Source organism: Sminthopsis crassicaudata, chromosome 4 (assembly GCF_048593235.1).
Source record: "Sminthopsis crassicaudata isolate SCR6 chromosome 4, ASM4859323v1, whole genome shotgun sequence".
In the NCBI taxonomy this organism is placed as follows: Eukaryota; Metazoa; Chordata; class Mammalia; order Dasyuromorphia; family Dasyuridae; genus Sminthopsis; species Sminthopsis crassicaudata.
This window is the reverse complement of record NC_133620.1, coordinates 148,257,010-148,272,552: the sequence shown is the minus strand read 5'-3', so window position 1 is coordinate 148,272,552 and position 15,543 is coordinate 148,257,010. Positions and strand designations below refer to the sequence as shown.

The 15,543-nt window shown below is 32.1% G+C and overlaps 1 protein-coding gene across 3 annotated transcripts in view; it reads right to left on the bottom strand.

The window, feature by feature from the left end:
• SHPRH (SNF2 histone linker PHD RING helicase) overlaps positions 1–15,543 on the bottom strand; it is a 104,899-nt gene that overhangs the window by 59,337 nt on the left and 30,019 nt on the right. For all 3 annotated transcript variants that reach the window (XR_012489173.1, XM_074309610.1, XM_074309611.1), the window contains 6 exons: positions 13,581–14,258; positions 11,576–11,827; positions 10,744–10,822; positions 5,282–5,445; positions 4,917–5,173; positions 1,900–2,021 (listed from right to left, as the gene is read on the bottom strand). Coding sequence is in view for 2 of the 3 variants with exons in the window: in XM_074309610.1 (XP_074165711.1) it covers positions 1,900–2,021; positions 4,917–5,173; positions 5,282–5,445; positions 10,744–10,822; positions 11,576–11,827; positions 13,581–14,258 (1,552 nt within the window). In the remaining variant the exon portion in view is untranslated. The remainder of the gene's footprint in view (positions 1–1,899; positions 2,022–4,916; positions 5,174–5,281; positions 5,446–10,743; positions 10,823–11,575; positions 11,828–13,580; positions 14,259–15,543) is intronic.

Sequence of the window (15,543 nt, the reverse complement as noted above, 5' to 3'; positions counted from 1 at the left end):
TTTCTTATCTTTTTGCTATTCTACAAGAGACAAATTACTTTACATATTTTGTGAACCAGATGAAAGTGATATTCAATGTAATGGATGCTTGTGCTCATTTAGTTAAAATTCTAATTTTAAAAGAAATTATTTTTTACATTTGCTAGAAAAGTCCTAATTACTTCCTCATATAACTGTGATGTTATCTCCACTAAATAGTCACTTGGTATTGGCTTTCATTTCATATCATAAACTTAAGGTAGGATAAGAGTGTGGGATCTAGAGTTAGGAAGACAGGTTCAAATCTAGCCTCAGATACTTATGAGACATATGACGACCTTGGGGAAAATCACTTAATCCTATTTTGCTAAATTTCTTCAACTGTAAAATGAAGGAAAAAAGCTAAAGAAGGAAAAAAGCAAACCACTCTTAAGTCTTTGCCAAGAAAATTCAAAATGGGGTCACAAAGAATTGTATACGACTAAAAATCACCAAACAACATTTCTAAAGAATAGTTCTAAAGAATAAAATCTTGATCAAACTGCTTGTAAAGATGGGCATGGACTGCAATTCTTGTTGATGTCTAAGGTGTCTCCAACTTTATTTAAGTTTCTATGAATTTAACAAAGCAATTGGTGGTCACTTGTTCTAATTTCTATAAATCTACTTGTGTTCTGAGATACCTAAGTCAACTTTATCTATGAGATTTTAAGATAGGGAAGGAAAGCATCCTCTTTTTAATTCCATTAAAAGAATGACAATAATTGTCCATAAATGCTGATTCACAACGATAACTATCTGAAGGTGGAATGAATTGATTGTCTTGTTAGGTATAGATCTCCCTAGAGTTCTATAAGCAAAAGATAACTATTGGGAAGATATGAGGGAGGTCTTCTTCAGGAGTAGGAGGGTCTTGATGGCCTCTGAAGCTCTCCCAATTCAAAGATTCTTAATCAAGGCTTCTGAATGTACCTGTTTGCAATACAGTGGAGAAGTATTATGGTCAATGATGGTAGTAGGAGATTCTAAACAGTTTTTTTTAACAAGGCCAATGAATTTATGCCTCAAGAGTTCCTTCTCTTGCACTTCAGGGTGCTCAGATCAAATCTTCTAAATTATCTGCTACCTGATTATGTAGCCTGATGCATATAGATTACTAGACTATTTTGGAGTTAAAAGATTTTTTTTTTAATCTGCCTATAGAAAACAGGGAATAGTAAAATTTTCTGCATAATGCTTATTGTTCTTATGCCTAGTACCTGAGGATAAATCAAAAACTTTGTTTGGAAGATATGAATGGCATATGTTTGATGTGTATATTTTATTTACATATCACTTTATCTAAAAGTGTTATCTAGTCAAATACTATTTCACATGATTTTCTTCTAACTAAATTTTCCTTTAACTTAACATTTTGATTAAAAAAAAATGTCAATCAAGGAGAAGACTGTTTTGGAGAGATGGAGAATAAAAAAAGAAAAACTTAATATTAACTTCAAAATCTAACCTAAATCTCTTGAATAAGCCAGAGAAAATAGTTAAAGAAGATAAATGGTTAAAGGAAACATGGAGCTTATGATAAAGTTACTATAATAGAACTGTTTAATTAGGAAGCATTTTTGTTTGTTGTCTTCTGGTAATTTTTTTTTTTAACCAATGACCAGATATAAGTGGTAAATATTGCATCAATATTAAAAGGTCAGTTCCTTAGTTATTTTGAGATTCAAAAATATTTTCTAAGTTAAACAGCACAAGATCTGATGGTGCCAACTGTAATAAAAGGTTATTAGTGATTTTTAAATAGGCTACAGAAGGAGACATCTGTAATAATTTCTAACTTATTAAAGTACAAAGCTTCACTTTATCTCCTTCAGAATTTTTTAAAGGCAATTAGAGATAAACAAAGCAATCTGTTTCTACCTTTAATGATATGGATGCCAGCTAAGCCATTAAGAGCACAAACCAATTGCCGATGTGCTTCTTCACATTCAGTTCGACATTTCTTTTGCAGTGAAGTCAGCAACTCTTCCATGGTCATGGTACTGAAAGAAATGGGAGAATAGTCAAACTTAGAAAACACTCAGGTACATTTTCAGTTGTAGTAGTATGGCAAGCAATTAAACTATATGAATACTGGAAGGGAAATGAGGAAAGGAAACTTTTCAATTCAATGGCTGCAGCTCACAGGCTATCTTTCACATAACTTTCAAAAAGAAGAGCTACAATAAAAATTTATTAGTTTTGTTGGGTAACAATAGAAGATTTGACTTTTTTAATCAAAGAAAATAATGTAATATAAGTTTTGTTGACTCAATCTTGATTCTCTGGTTCATTAAAGAAGGCACTAGGGAACAAAAATTTTTGTTGGTATTTGTACATATGTACACAGAAATCATAAGTCAAATACTGTGCCCTATTCTGGGAATGGTCTACTGAAGTAGTAAGACAGGATCATCACAAAAAGTAATAAATCACAATCACACCCAGAATGCAGCATCTATCAAAACAGTTTTTTTTCTTCCCGAGTCCAGGAAAAAAAGACAATTTATTGCCAATCTACTATTATATCTAAGCTACAATAAATCAGAAATGTTTCCTTTTTCAAAAATCCACAAAATTTAAGTTATCACTTGGTACATTCAAAAGCAAATATGTATATTTAAACAAGATTATTCAGTTACTTCCTTAGAAGTAATATTTAGCCAGAGTTAAAAGAATCTGGTATTTCTGGTTTGTTTTATTATGCATCTTTCTTCTTAAAATCAAAGGGGAAAAGGCAAGTTATTTTAACCAGTAGCACTACCACAGGAGGCCAATCAAGTAAATGCTCTAAAAAGAAAGTAACAATATTTGTATGATATTTGGCAACTTTATAGGGCTCAAAAGTATCATTAAACAAGAATCTATAGTATGGAAATTTAAAGATCATAAAGGATTCCCTACACTTGGCAGAAAATTAAATTCATAATGTAATCATCATAAAAGCAGAAAAAGAACAACTATTTAGACTCAGGATAGAACTGAGTTGTCTGAATAAAAGGTAATGTGGCAGAATAGACAAGTTCTGGATTCGGATTCCAAAACCAGTGTTAGAATTCTGGCTGTCTTTTCTAGTACTTGGGGAACACTGGTAAAAATGACTTTACTTTTGTCTCAGCATCTTCATCTGAAAAATAGCTGAGATTGAGTAGATGATTTATAATGTCTGACTCAGCTCTAAATCCTTGGCTTCTTTTGAAACAGAAGATGCAGGAGAGGGAAAATTATTTTTGAAGGACAACAAAATAATGCCTCACCATTATGAAGTTGCAGTGGGGAAAATGTCTTAAGAGACAAATAGAAAAGAATTTCTGACAAAAATAAGGGGTACTCAAAAAAATCCAAAAGCTTTTATATAACAAATGTAGCTAGTTATAATGCTACACTTGTCAAAATACATAGGTACTCAGCACTACATAAGCAAAAAGTAGGGGCTGGCACTGAATTTCAATAATGCCACTGATTTTTGTGGTAACCCAGGAAATGCTATCTTTCTTGTTGTCTTTGTTTCTTTATCCATAGCAATGGTCCTCAAACTTTTTAAACAGGGGGCCAGTTCACTGTCCCTTAGACTGTTGGAGGGCTGGACTATAGTAAAAACAAAAGCTCACACTCTGTCTCCGCCCCTCAGCCCATTTGCCATAACCCGGCAAGCTGCATAAATGTCCTCAGCGGGTAGTTTGAGAACCCCTGATCTATAGTGTTATTTACATACACAAATCTGTGTATGTGTGTATATATGTGTGTGTGTGTGTGTGTGTGTGTGTGTGTGTGTGTGTGTGTGTGTGTGTGTGTGTATAGATCAGTCTTCTAAATCAAATGCTACATTAATGTGATAGTAGGCTTAAACATAGGAAAAAAATAGTTTATTAAAAAGGTGTCAAATTCAAGGGGTCACTGCAGACTTTGAATGTCAGTTGAGAAAATCACATATTAATATTATCAATGTTTCATTGTATTTTTATTTATTTTGCTAAATGTTTTCTAATTATATTTATTTTGATTTGGGATATACTAGGGAATGTGGTAGGCTGTATACTACCAGCAGGCTACATATTTGACACCTCTGGTTTATAGAAGCCAAAAATTCAGATTCTCAATCAAAATACTAGATATCTTGAAAGTTAAAAATTTTTAAACTCTTAAAAAATATTAACAGTTTAAAGCTGCATTTAGCCATTTGGGACACCCTATAAGTCTCCTGTGCAAATTATTAGTCATTTTGAATAGTGAAGTATTGGTATGAAGAGAGGTCTATCTGCCTTATAGTGAATTTTGTTCTTGCTTTTAAGTTTTGAAAACTTAAAGGCATTAAAAACAAAAGTTACCAACTCAGTACATTTCAATAAACTAATATAAATGCAAAGAATGAAATTATTTTGGGTCAGTATTTTCCTAAAACTACTAATTGCAATAATCAAGAGGGTGGTTTATTATTGAAGTTAACTGTATAACTTTGATATGACTGATTATAAACAGCAGTTGCTTTGAGGAATTCAAATATATAATAGCAACAACACTTAATACTTATTCTATATATAAAACTTTACACTTTTAAATTGCTTGTATAAATAAATTCTCATTTTTTCAAAAGTCTATTTTACAGATATGGAAATGAATGCACAGATAATTAAGTTACTTGCTCATGTAGCAAAATAGTAAAGATTACAAAAAAAAAAAAAAACAACTAATTTGTAGTTTAGATAAAATAAAAAAATATTTCAATAAACAGATGTGCAGTAGAATTCTCCAATCATTTCTTTTCCTAAGTAGTATGAGTGTTTGAGTTTAAGTATAGATAAGGAAGTATCTGTTTTATATTTTTTCCCTTAGAGTGATCAGGAGTCAATGTTATTTAAGTATCATCAATAACAAGGTAAAGGAATTATAAGTAAAACCTTTTTTGTAGTGGCAAGAATTCTCCTCGAACAGCTTGTGGATGGCAGCAAGCCTGTCTGAGTCTCAATAGCGGGTAGAGAATAGACGTGACGGTCCTCCTGTCCAGGCTGCTGAGTTTCAGAGCCCAATCAGATATCTTTCTAAGCTTTGCCAAGGCATCCTGACAACACACCTCATGCTGACGATGATAGAAATGTCTTTCCACTGGAGAAAAGTGAAGCCAGTGAATATCTTCTGTCTGAGGGGGAATCTGGATCTGAGAATGAAAAGCAGCAGGATATTCCATGGAATGTTCTTTCTCTACAAGAATTGTGTGCGTGTGTGTGTGTACATTCTTGAAAGAAAATTTAAAAATTTTACTTACTTGGTCAATTACGTCCTTCTTTGCAGATCTCCACATTATCTTGGCAATAAGGTCATAGAGGGGTTGAGGATTTTTCCTGCAGTAAGGACGATACAGGAGTTGATCCCACCAATGTTTGACCCAATATGGATCGATACCAAGGAATAGCACTAACCCATAGAGATCTAAAAAGAAAGGAAATAACAAGGCCATCTTTTTGTGTTTCTTTGTTATTCTTTAGAAGTACTACTTTCAAGGGAGGGTTTTTTTTTTTTTTTTTTAAAGAAATTATCATCATTAATTATACAGGACATAACACTTTTCAAGGAATTAAATGTGTATTAGAAAGGCTCTTAGGGAGCTTACATTGCAAAAGTACAAGTTTAATATGTTATGGGATTATATATAATATACTGGAATATTTTCATTTATCATCCTAAAGATTCTAAGATGACAGCAAAAAGAGAAATTCAACACCTATTTAATCCAAAAGGCTAAAATTCTCCTAAGATATTAAGTTAGAGGTACGCTTACTATATGTGAAGCTCTACTTGTTGAATAAAATGAGTGATCTGAAACTAACATAAGCAAAAAGTATATACCACAATACAATGCACCCTGGATCAGAAAAGACCAAGTAAATGGAGGGATAAGTATGGTTGAAATATTAGGTCTCTGATTTAAAGATTCAAGCCAAAAACTTTTAAAAGAATTGTTGGTACTGGTTTTGTTTTCCTTACTCATACCAAAGAAATTGAGTAATAGTTAAGATGAGTCCTGAAACAAATTTTTCTTCCCTAAAATCAATAATCTAAAAAACTCAGAAAAAGATAAAGCCAAATAAACAGCAACAGGAATTCATGGACTTCTATAGAAATACAGCCTGAGAGGGAAGGGGAAAAACACCCACCCAACAGTATCTTGAGAGGGACATTTCTGCTTTACTTGTAGTTTCCAAGTGTTCTTCAAGGAGAATCATTTAGCAATCACATAACATGTACTATGATTTTGAACTCTTAATTTTCAAATGTCTAAAAATTTTGACGCTGTCGTGATAACAGATAAGTGATTAAAATTAGTTTTTTTTTTTTAAACAACACAGTATTAATTTTGCACAGATTTACATTTTGTTTCTTTAATTACATTGTAATCTTCTGGAGGGAAGAATCTGATTTTCTTATCTTGCTGTCCTGACCACCTCCTGCCCCAAAATAGTCCTTAAACATAGCAAGCATTCAACAAAGATCTATTGCTTTAGATTGGTTAATTCAAAAGATTTGTTTTATAAGTAGAGGTTGGCAAAATCTCAGGCATTTTGTTTGCTGAGATTGTATTTTATAACATACAATATACTATAAAATTATTATATAATAAAATTATAATAATTATATTATGTAATAAATTTATATACTATTATAAGCATTTCTACCTTATTACTAGATGATGAATGGAAAAATGTAAGGAGGAAATAGTTAAAAATACAATGATTATAAAAAGACTTTCATGAGTTTTTCTATCTACATATCATTTCAGTTTCTATCTCATGAGCTGGTCTCAAGCTGCAAAACCCTAAATGTAGTCCTACCAGATTAAAATGTGATTGTTTAATAACAATAAAATGGAAATGTTTAAAAAGTCAAAACAATTTAGATAATGTTAATTTGTGGTTTTCTAAGTCAGTAAGCAGCTTCATTTCAATTTTAGTTTGATACCATTACTATAAAAAATAATCAACCATCTTTTCTAACATAAAAATATCTTTGTAAAAGATTTTCAAAATAGTTAAGTGTTTGGTCTTATCAGCAAAAGCTCTACACTCAGTTACAATAATTCATTTTGGAGGATAATAAGGACATGAACCTCCAGGATGAAAAATTAAACTTCCATAATAAATTTCATGTTTAAGCATTATTATGACTCAAACACTCAGTGAAATTTTTGACCTCAATATTATAGAAACAAAGTATGAAAGAGAATTCAAGAAGCAAAAGATCATTTCTAAAATATAAAATTTTATCTTGACAAACTAATTCAAACATCATTTTTAGTGAACAGTTTCTTAAATTAGGATTTTTAAATATCCTAGTATTAGCCTTTAAAGAAATACCTTCAATTTGTCCATATAAATTATGTATTTTTGAAAGCTCTGTCTAAAACTGATCCTAAGGTATTGATTTTCAAATTCTATTTTATGAATGCATTCAACATTTTCAAGTTATATAAGAATACCTGATATTCACAATTTTATTTTAATAAGATTACATAAGTAGTGGCTATTCACTATTTTCTTGGAGATGAAAACTGAAAGGGCATCTAATCTAAACTCATTTTTTGATTCTATCATCCCTACTAATTTTCAACCTATATTATCTTACATCTCTCCTCTCCCCTTGCTTCCTGACTAAATTCTTTTTATAAAGGCATCTACACTAGGCATCCACTTCCTCTCTTCTTACTCACTTTTAAAACCTCTGCAATCTGGCATCTGGCTTTACTATAGGTTGGTGGCTTCTTTTGCAAAAGTTATCAGTGGTATTTATTTGGACAAACACAAGGGTATTTTCTCAATCCTCATCCTTCTCTAAGACTTCTTGGTGCTGTTGATCAGTTTCTTCTCCTGGATACTCTTACCTCTCTAGGTTTTTATGACATTGCTTTTTACTGGTTGTTCTTCTTCCTATCTTATTTGCTCCTTTCCAGTCTCCTTTGGCTAGATCTTCATTCCAGGTCATGTCTATCATGAGACTATAAGAGATTCCTCCAAAATTCTGTCCTGGATTCTCTCCTCTTTTTCCTCTATACTCTCACTTCAAGATCTTATCAACTCCTATTGATTCAACCTCTATACAAATTATTTCTACATCTGAGCTCCAGTATTCCATTGCCAATTTACGGTTGGGTATATTGAATTGGATATTTGGCAGACATTTCAAATTCGACATATTCAAAACAAAACTCATTATCTATCTTCTTAAATTATCCTTATCTTCCCAACTTTTCTGTCTTAATTACCCAGGCTCAAAATCTTTATTCCAATTTATTTTCTACTCACCTGTCAAAATGATTTTCTTAAACTGTAGGTCTGATTATGTCAGCCTATCCCCTCAAGAAAAAACCCAAACCCAAACCCAAATCAACCTTACTTAATAAGCTATGTCATCTCTCCTCAAAGTCTACAATTCAGCTATGGTCTACTTCTTGTTATTCCCACATGACATTCCATCTTCTAACTCCATGCATTTGTGATGACTGCATACCTAGAATACTCCCTCCTCTCATATCTACATCTTGGCTTTTCTGGCTTCTTTAAAGAATCTGTTTTCACCCCACCTTTGACAATAAGCCTTTAATAGTCCCTTGATAGTTCCTTTCTTCTAAGATTACTTTCTATTTACAATGTATATTATATATTACCTTTTTTTTAGACATATTATTTGCATCTTGTCTTCCTCATTAGAATATGAGTCCCTTGAGTGTTGTAGTCATATTTTCACCTTCCCCTCCCCCCTCAGCCTCCTTTTAAACCTTCAGCACTTAATCTGGTGTTTGGCACTCAGAAAATGCTTAAATAGGTTTACTGTCTGACTGAAATGAGGAACTAAAGGCCCAAAGTAGTTAAACAAATTGCCTCAAATGATGTATATTTGATATTTAAGCCAGGATACAATGGCAAATATCCTGAATATATACACAGTGTTCTCTGTAATACACAAACATGTTTTCTGCCCAGAAATATAATCTACCAAAAAAAAAAAAAATCTACAAAAAACATTATCTACTACAAATGCTATTTATAACTTTACTAGCTATATTTAAACATTTTAAACTTTTTTTCAAAGGGTTTTTTCATATTTAATATCTCTTCTAACTTTTAATCTTTGATCCTACAATGTATAATTCTTCTCTCACAACAAAAAAGATTAACAATTATGAACCATATCTGGCCAATGAGAAAATGGACAGTCTGAATTGATCAACTCAATTGATCTTTCTATCACACCTTACTTCTTCTGGTAACTTCCTAAATTACTGTCTTTAATTTCCCACTATATGTTCCATAGATATGTCAAGTTAATCTAGTTTAAACTGAATTCATCACCATTTCACCAAAATATATTCTTTTTTAAATTTCTCCTATTTGTTATTGGAACCAACATTATCCCAATCTTCTGTTTCCAAGCTTAGAATTATCCTATAGCTCTTTTCTTTCTCATTTCACACATCCAATTAGTAAACAAATCCATGAATTTCATCTTCATAACAGTAATGAGTCTTTATCCATCTGCTCTACACCACCATTCTTGGATCCTTGCCTTTTTACCTGAACTACTGTAATAGCTTCTCTATTTCTAATCTCTTTTTCTTCCTGCTGATCTTACATACTACTGCCCAACTAATCCTGTTGATACACAAATTATTCTTGTTTCCATTCACAGCTCAAAAACTTATGTCCCTATAGCACAGTGTTGCCTTGGTCTGGCATTTATATATAGCTACAACTCACATTTGCAACCTTGCTTGGCACTTCTCTTCTTTAAATTCACCATGCTGCAAATAAATTTAACTCATCACCGTGCCCTCTGGCCAAGGGTAACTTCACTCCATCTAAAATCACAGCTCTTGATTTTTAATTTTTTTTTGTTTTGGTGGGCAACATCTGGCTTGGTTTTATTTATGTAGGGAATTCTCAGGTGACTCTGTTCTAGACAATGAGATGCCAAGGCCCTTGCTTAGACTCAGTACCTGCTGAAGTGGCACCTGAACCCAGGTCCTGGAGCTAAGGCAGAACATCTGCACATACTCATTTGTTGTGATAACTGTCCCATCTACCCATACCAGTCATCTTGTCCCTACCTGAAGTCTCTTCTTTTCCTCAATGTAAAAACAACAAAATCCAAAAACATTTTCTTGTTTATTCTTAGCATCAGCCTTGGCTTCTGCTGAACCTGAGCACTCCAGACACTATTCTGAGATTGTGATATGCCTTTGCATTCATCCTCTGCAACAAGGTGATACAGAAGAGTGTGTGCTGGACTTGAAGTCAGAAGACTGGAGTTCAAAATTGGCTTCAGACACTTACTAGCTCTGTGACCTTAATAAATATTTTTGAAATTTGATGATATAATTGCTTGTGAGTTTCAACACCATAAACCTCCCTCTGTTCCTGGTTCCCAGGCTTCCAAACTATGCTGGAATATAAATCTGTTGTCACATAATCAAAATTGTATGTTCAAAAGGAAAACTTGTCGTTGAACTTATTTAAAAAAATGCCCCCCAAACCCTTTATATTCATTTCTGAGTAATCCATTGAAAAAGAGCCACCCATTTGAATAGGATTTGGTTTTATTACTTTCAGTGAAAAATGAGAAAATATTTTTATAATATATAATTCAAATCTTCAACAAATAAGTTAATCTTTTCAAACTAATATGCACAATAATATAAAAAGAAGAAACACAATACATAAGCAAATTATACTTTACCTTCTAATCCTCTCTGTACTGGAGTGCCACTGACACACCAGCGATTGATTCCACTCAAGCGCAGAGCCATTTCAGCAGCCTAATGAAAGGGAACAGGAATTATAAACAAATTGTTTGAAAAAAAGCAAAAATCAGAAGTAAATGTACTCTTGGAAAAACCCATGAATTTCTGTATTCCAAATTATATGTACATTGTTATTACCAAGCTATATATAAATTAATAGATTTTTTAAAAATGTATAATCACCTAATAGCTTCACAGTTCAGGTTATACTATAGTCATAAAATTCTGGGTATATAAGCAACCTGAGGTAATCATATAAATATTTATATCTACATTTCTCTTTCTCTTTATTTTCATTTTAAGTGGGTTAATTCAGCCTATTGTCCTTTAAAGTGACAATTCAGCCTCAATTTGGTCTCTCTGGAATTGCTAAATAACAGTTATCTTGAGTCCTTGGCATTCTATTCTACCAAATGAATTTCCACAATGAGCAGACATGATTGTGAATACTCCTAATCTCAACTCTATATTACTCTAATTTATTAGACATTATATACAAAATGATTCAAATCTTTAAAAAACTTGCAAGTAAAAGTAAAAACTGATAAATAAATGCCTTTTAGTCATGTACATTCATATAGCCTAAAATACCAACAAATATAAAATGTGTTATCTGCAAACTTCTGACTGAGACAACAATCTGGTGTGCATGCATGCATATTTTGAGAAGGATTTTCATTAGGAAATTAAAAGCTAGTGAGAGATAATAAGGAATCCCCCTCCCTTACCCCTGGGTATATCTAAAGTTTTTCCACAACTATTTCTCACCTTTGCTGTGGTACACTCAACCATCTGAGCTTCATCCAGACAAATTCTCCACCATTCCACGGCCACCAAGGGACTTGGTATGGCCATATAGCGCTTCTGATTCCGGAAGCGACGCCCATCCTCACTGTTGCTGTGGGGGATATCTACATAATTCAATTCTGACCGAAGAACATCATAGGTGGTGATAACTACATCCTGCTCTGCCAACATATGAGGCTGTAGGAAGCCATGTTTCTTCACCCCTTGATATACCTAGATAATAATAAACATCATAATAATCATAAAAAATGTAATATCTTTAAACTTTCAACAAATAAATATAGCTCAGTAAACGTCACACTTTCTCTTGGGTCATCACACCCACTTTAAGATTATACTGTATCAAAATGCAGGAAGGGACATGAGCATTGAGAGTAAAATAGACTACTGAACTCTCAGTTCAGTTATGCCACTATATCTCATAGAAGTATTATAGGGATCCAAAGATAGCTCTAAGGCTGGTAAGATAAGGTTTGGAGATCAAACAGAATCACCTAAGAGATTAGTAGTCATATTATTAATACTAGAAAGTACAATCTCTTCTACACAAGAACTGTTCTGTTTAGAATCCATGGACAATTACTTTATTAAGATAAAATATCTTATATATTTGAATTATGAATTATATATTATAAAATAATAACATCTGATATTTATATGACACTTAATTATATATATATATATATATATATATATATATGCAAATATAAATATGTATACCTTATTTAATCCTCACAACAATTCTGTGAAGTAAATACTTAGATATAGATATTATTCCCATTGTATAGGTAAAGAATCTAAGTTTCAGTATTAAGCCAACTGGTAACAATTTATTATATAATTAGCAAAAGTTAAGAGATAGGAATGGAACTCGGGTTCTTTCTGCTTCCAAGTCCACCAGCATATTGAAATATTAATTAGTAACAGCACTTAGAAATAAAGACTACTATACTAATTTTTCAGTTTCACAGTGGTTTTTACATGGAAAACTAAAAAGTTATATTTTTAGTTACTTCTCAATTCAGTAATTCTCAATCATTAACTAATTGGAAATACATTCCTTAAATTCTGGCTTTGGGTGTTTTTTGATCCCACACTTACTATAAATAGATTCTATATTCTGAAGTAGACTTTAAAAAAGAGGTTTGATTTTAGATTTCCTTGTTTATTTAAAACATCTTTTAAAATACTTGCTTGTTGATAGCTGTCATAGCACATGTATACTCGTTTACTTTCCAAAATATTCAACTTTTTTCCCTTTATCAATATTCAAAAGAAACACAATATACTATGCTTAATCATGCTATGTTTCTCTTTTTGGCTAGATAAGAATTATCCAACTTTGCACATAGGATTTTTATTTATTTATTTATCACATTAATGCTAAAATTTCCTGAAGATGGAATGCCAGAGCCCTTCTGAATTCTTGAATGTATATATATTTATTCATCTATCTCTTCTGGGTTTTTTGCATCTTTGCACTCAACATTTTTATTTTTTGCATTTCCATTGTTCATAGAATATGAAACCCAGAAACTGTGGAAATGAGCTATTATGGAATCTCATTTATCTAGAACATAGTTGAGAAACAGGAAGTAAAAAAAAAAGTACTCTAAGAAGTGAAGTTTTGTAAAGATTTTATAAAGTTCATGCACTCTGGTTATTCATTTAAGACTCACTTTTTTTTTTTTTTTAATATTCAATTTTAATTAACTTTCTAAGCCAAGAACAGAGTATAAATAGTAAATCAGGTATAAAAAAGACTGCTGTGACAAATACAAGGCAGATACATTTCTGAACTTACTTACACTTGCCTTAAAAATTTCTGCTTTAAGATTCCTCTACAATTATATAATTTACAAAATCTTTTTGGTAGTCAAAAGATATGGGAGGTCCTAAAACTACTTCAAGGAAACCTGGAGGAAAAAAATTCGTATTTTCTATCTTTCCAAAAGACAAATCTTACCAAGACCTGTAGAGAAGATGACCTTACATGCCGGTTGATTTCATCTACCCACTGGTGACAGATAGAACTTGGAGAGATGATCAAAGTTGCTCCTGTGGAAACTGGTTTCATTGCAACTAGGCAGTGGGGGCAGTAAAAAGGCTTAATTTTCAAGTTTTCCTCTTTGTAGTTCACACATTCTGCATGTTGCCACAGGTGGCATTTCAGACACTGAACACGGGCTTTACAATCCATTAAGCCAAGTTCACCACAAATACATTCAAAACGATAGTCAGAAGTATTAAAAGGACTCATAGAATTGGCATGTGATATTTCACAACCAAAAAATTCTTCAGATTCAGATACTTCATCCTTCATGTTCTCTTCTTCTGAATCTGATTTACTTTTAGAGGCAGCAGCACGGGTATTTGGGCGATCACTGGATGGTGGACAGTGTCTTTGCAAATCAGTAGCATTTAATTCTTCAGCTTTAGGCTGAAGTTTTTCATTTGAGTGTTGGTCAGATTTTTTCCTCAGTCTGCCACGGTATCTACTGACCTCACAATAATCATGTTCATTTTCAGTGATGTCCAAAGATAGGGATTTTTTTCCTTTATTTTCAGAAACTGTGTCCTTGTTCTCTGATAGAGGTTTTCCTTCCGAAAGTTTATTTTGATTCTTTCTAGGACTCTTTGTTGCCTTTTGCAAAATTAATAAAGAGAATAATTTTTAATGGCATTCCAATTTTAGAGAAAATGGGAGAAAACTTGAAAAATATAAGATCTTTTTAAAATTAAGTAAATAAAATTTCAATTTCCTAACACTGTGACCCTTAGTCCTGAGTAATAATATTCAAGAACAATTTTTATCACGTGTCCCATAAAATATCCTTAAATGGTCTCCAGGTTTTCCAAAATAAGTAAGGATGTACTGCTATCTCTGTCAGAAGGAAAAGGAGAAAGGAATGAAGGAAGAGAAGAAAAGAATGGAGGGAGAGAATTAAGGGAAGGAGGGAGGAAAAGAGGGAAGAAGAGGAACGAAAGAAAGAAGGAGGGAAGGAAAGAAGCAACAGAAGATGGGGGAAGTTCTTAACTCCTTCCAACTTTATTGATAGAAATACGTCAATTGAGTTTAAAGCAATAGGTACAATCCTTTTACTCATCTTACTTGACAAAGAAAGTTAACCTGTCTTTCCCTTTTGCTTGCTCTACTTTTGAAGACCCAAAATTCATGGAAGAGTTCAGAGGCTCATATTATTGATCTGAAGGAAGTTTTCATTCAGAAAGAAAGAACAAAAAGGACAGATTGATTTTCTACAAGATCTTTTGCCCTGTCACAGCAGAGGATTAATATTTGAGAACCATCATTTTATGAATCAAAACTTCTTGGTTTGTTATTTCTTAAAGGATTGATTTCTTTCATATTAAATATAATTAAATTATAACCTGCAAATATATAGGCTGTTATTTGTAACAAAATTATTTCAATTTGCAAAAACTTCAGTGATCTTTTTCCTAAAAGGAAATGGGTATTTGTGACCCTATGAAAAAAAGGCACAGAATACAACAATGTCAAAAGTCCTATATTGATGAAAAATAGGAGATATGGAAGTGAAAACAAAAGTTTTAGAAAAGCATTAAGAACTATACAAATACAAGGTATTATTATTATTTGAAAATTAAGGAGAGAGGTTTTAAAATTAATAATAATGTTATGATCAGAATAGAGAAGTTATTTTAAATACTGTCTGGTCATTTCATTAAACATTCACAAATCACTTAATTTAAAAAGAGGAAATCTGAATCAAAATTGGACAGTATGCACAAATATTTTATAAGTCAAATTTTCACCTTCAAACCAAAAGTTCCTAAAGGCAGATGCTACACTTTTCCAGAACAATGAGCATAGAAGAGGCACAAAAAATTCTGAAGAACAAAATAGATGTTAATGGACTCTTTCCTTTAAAAAAAAAAAATATATATAT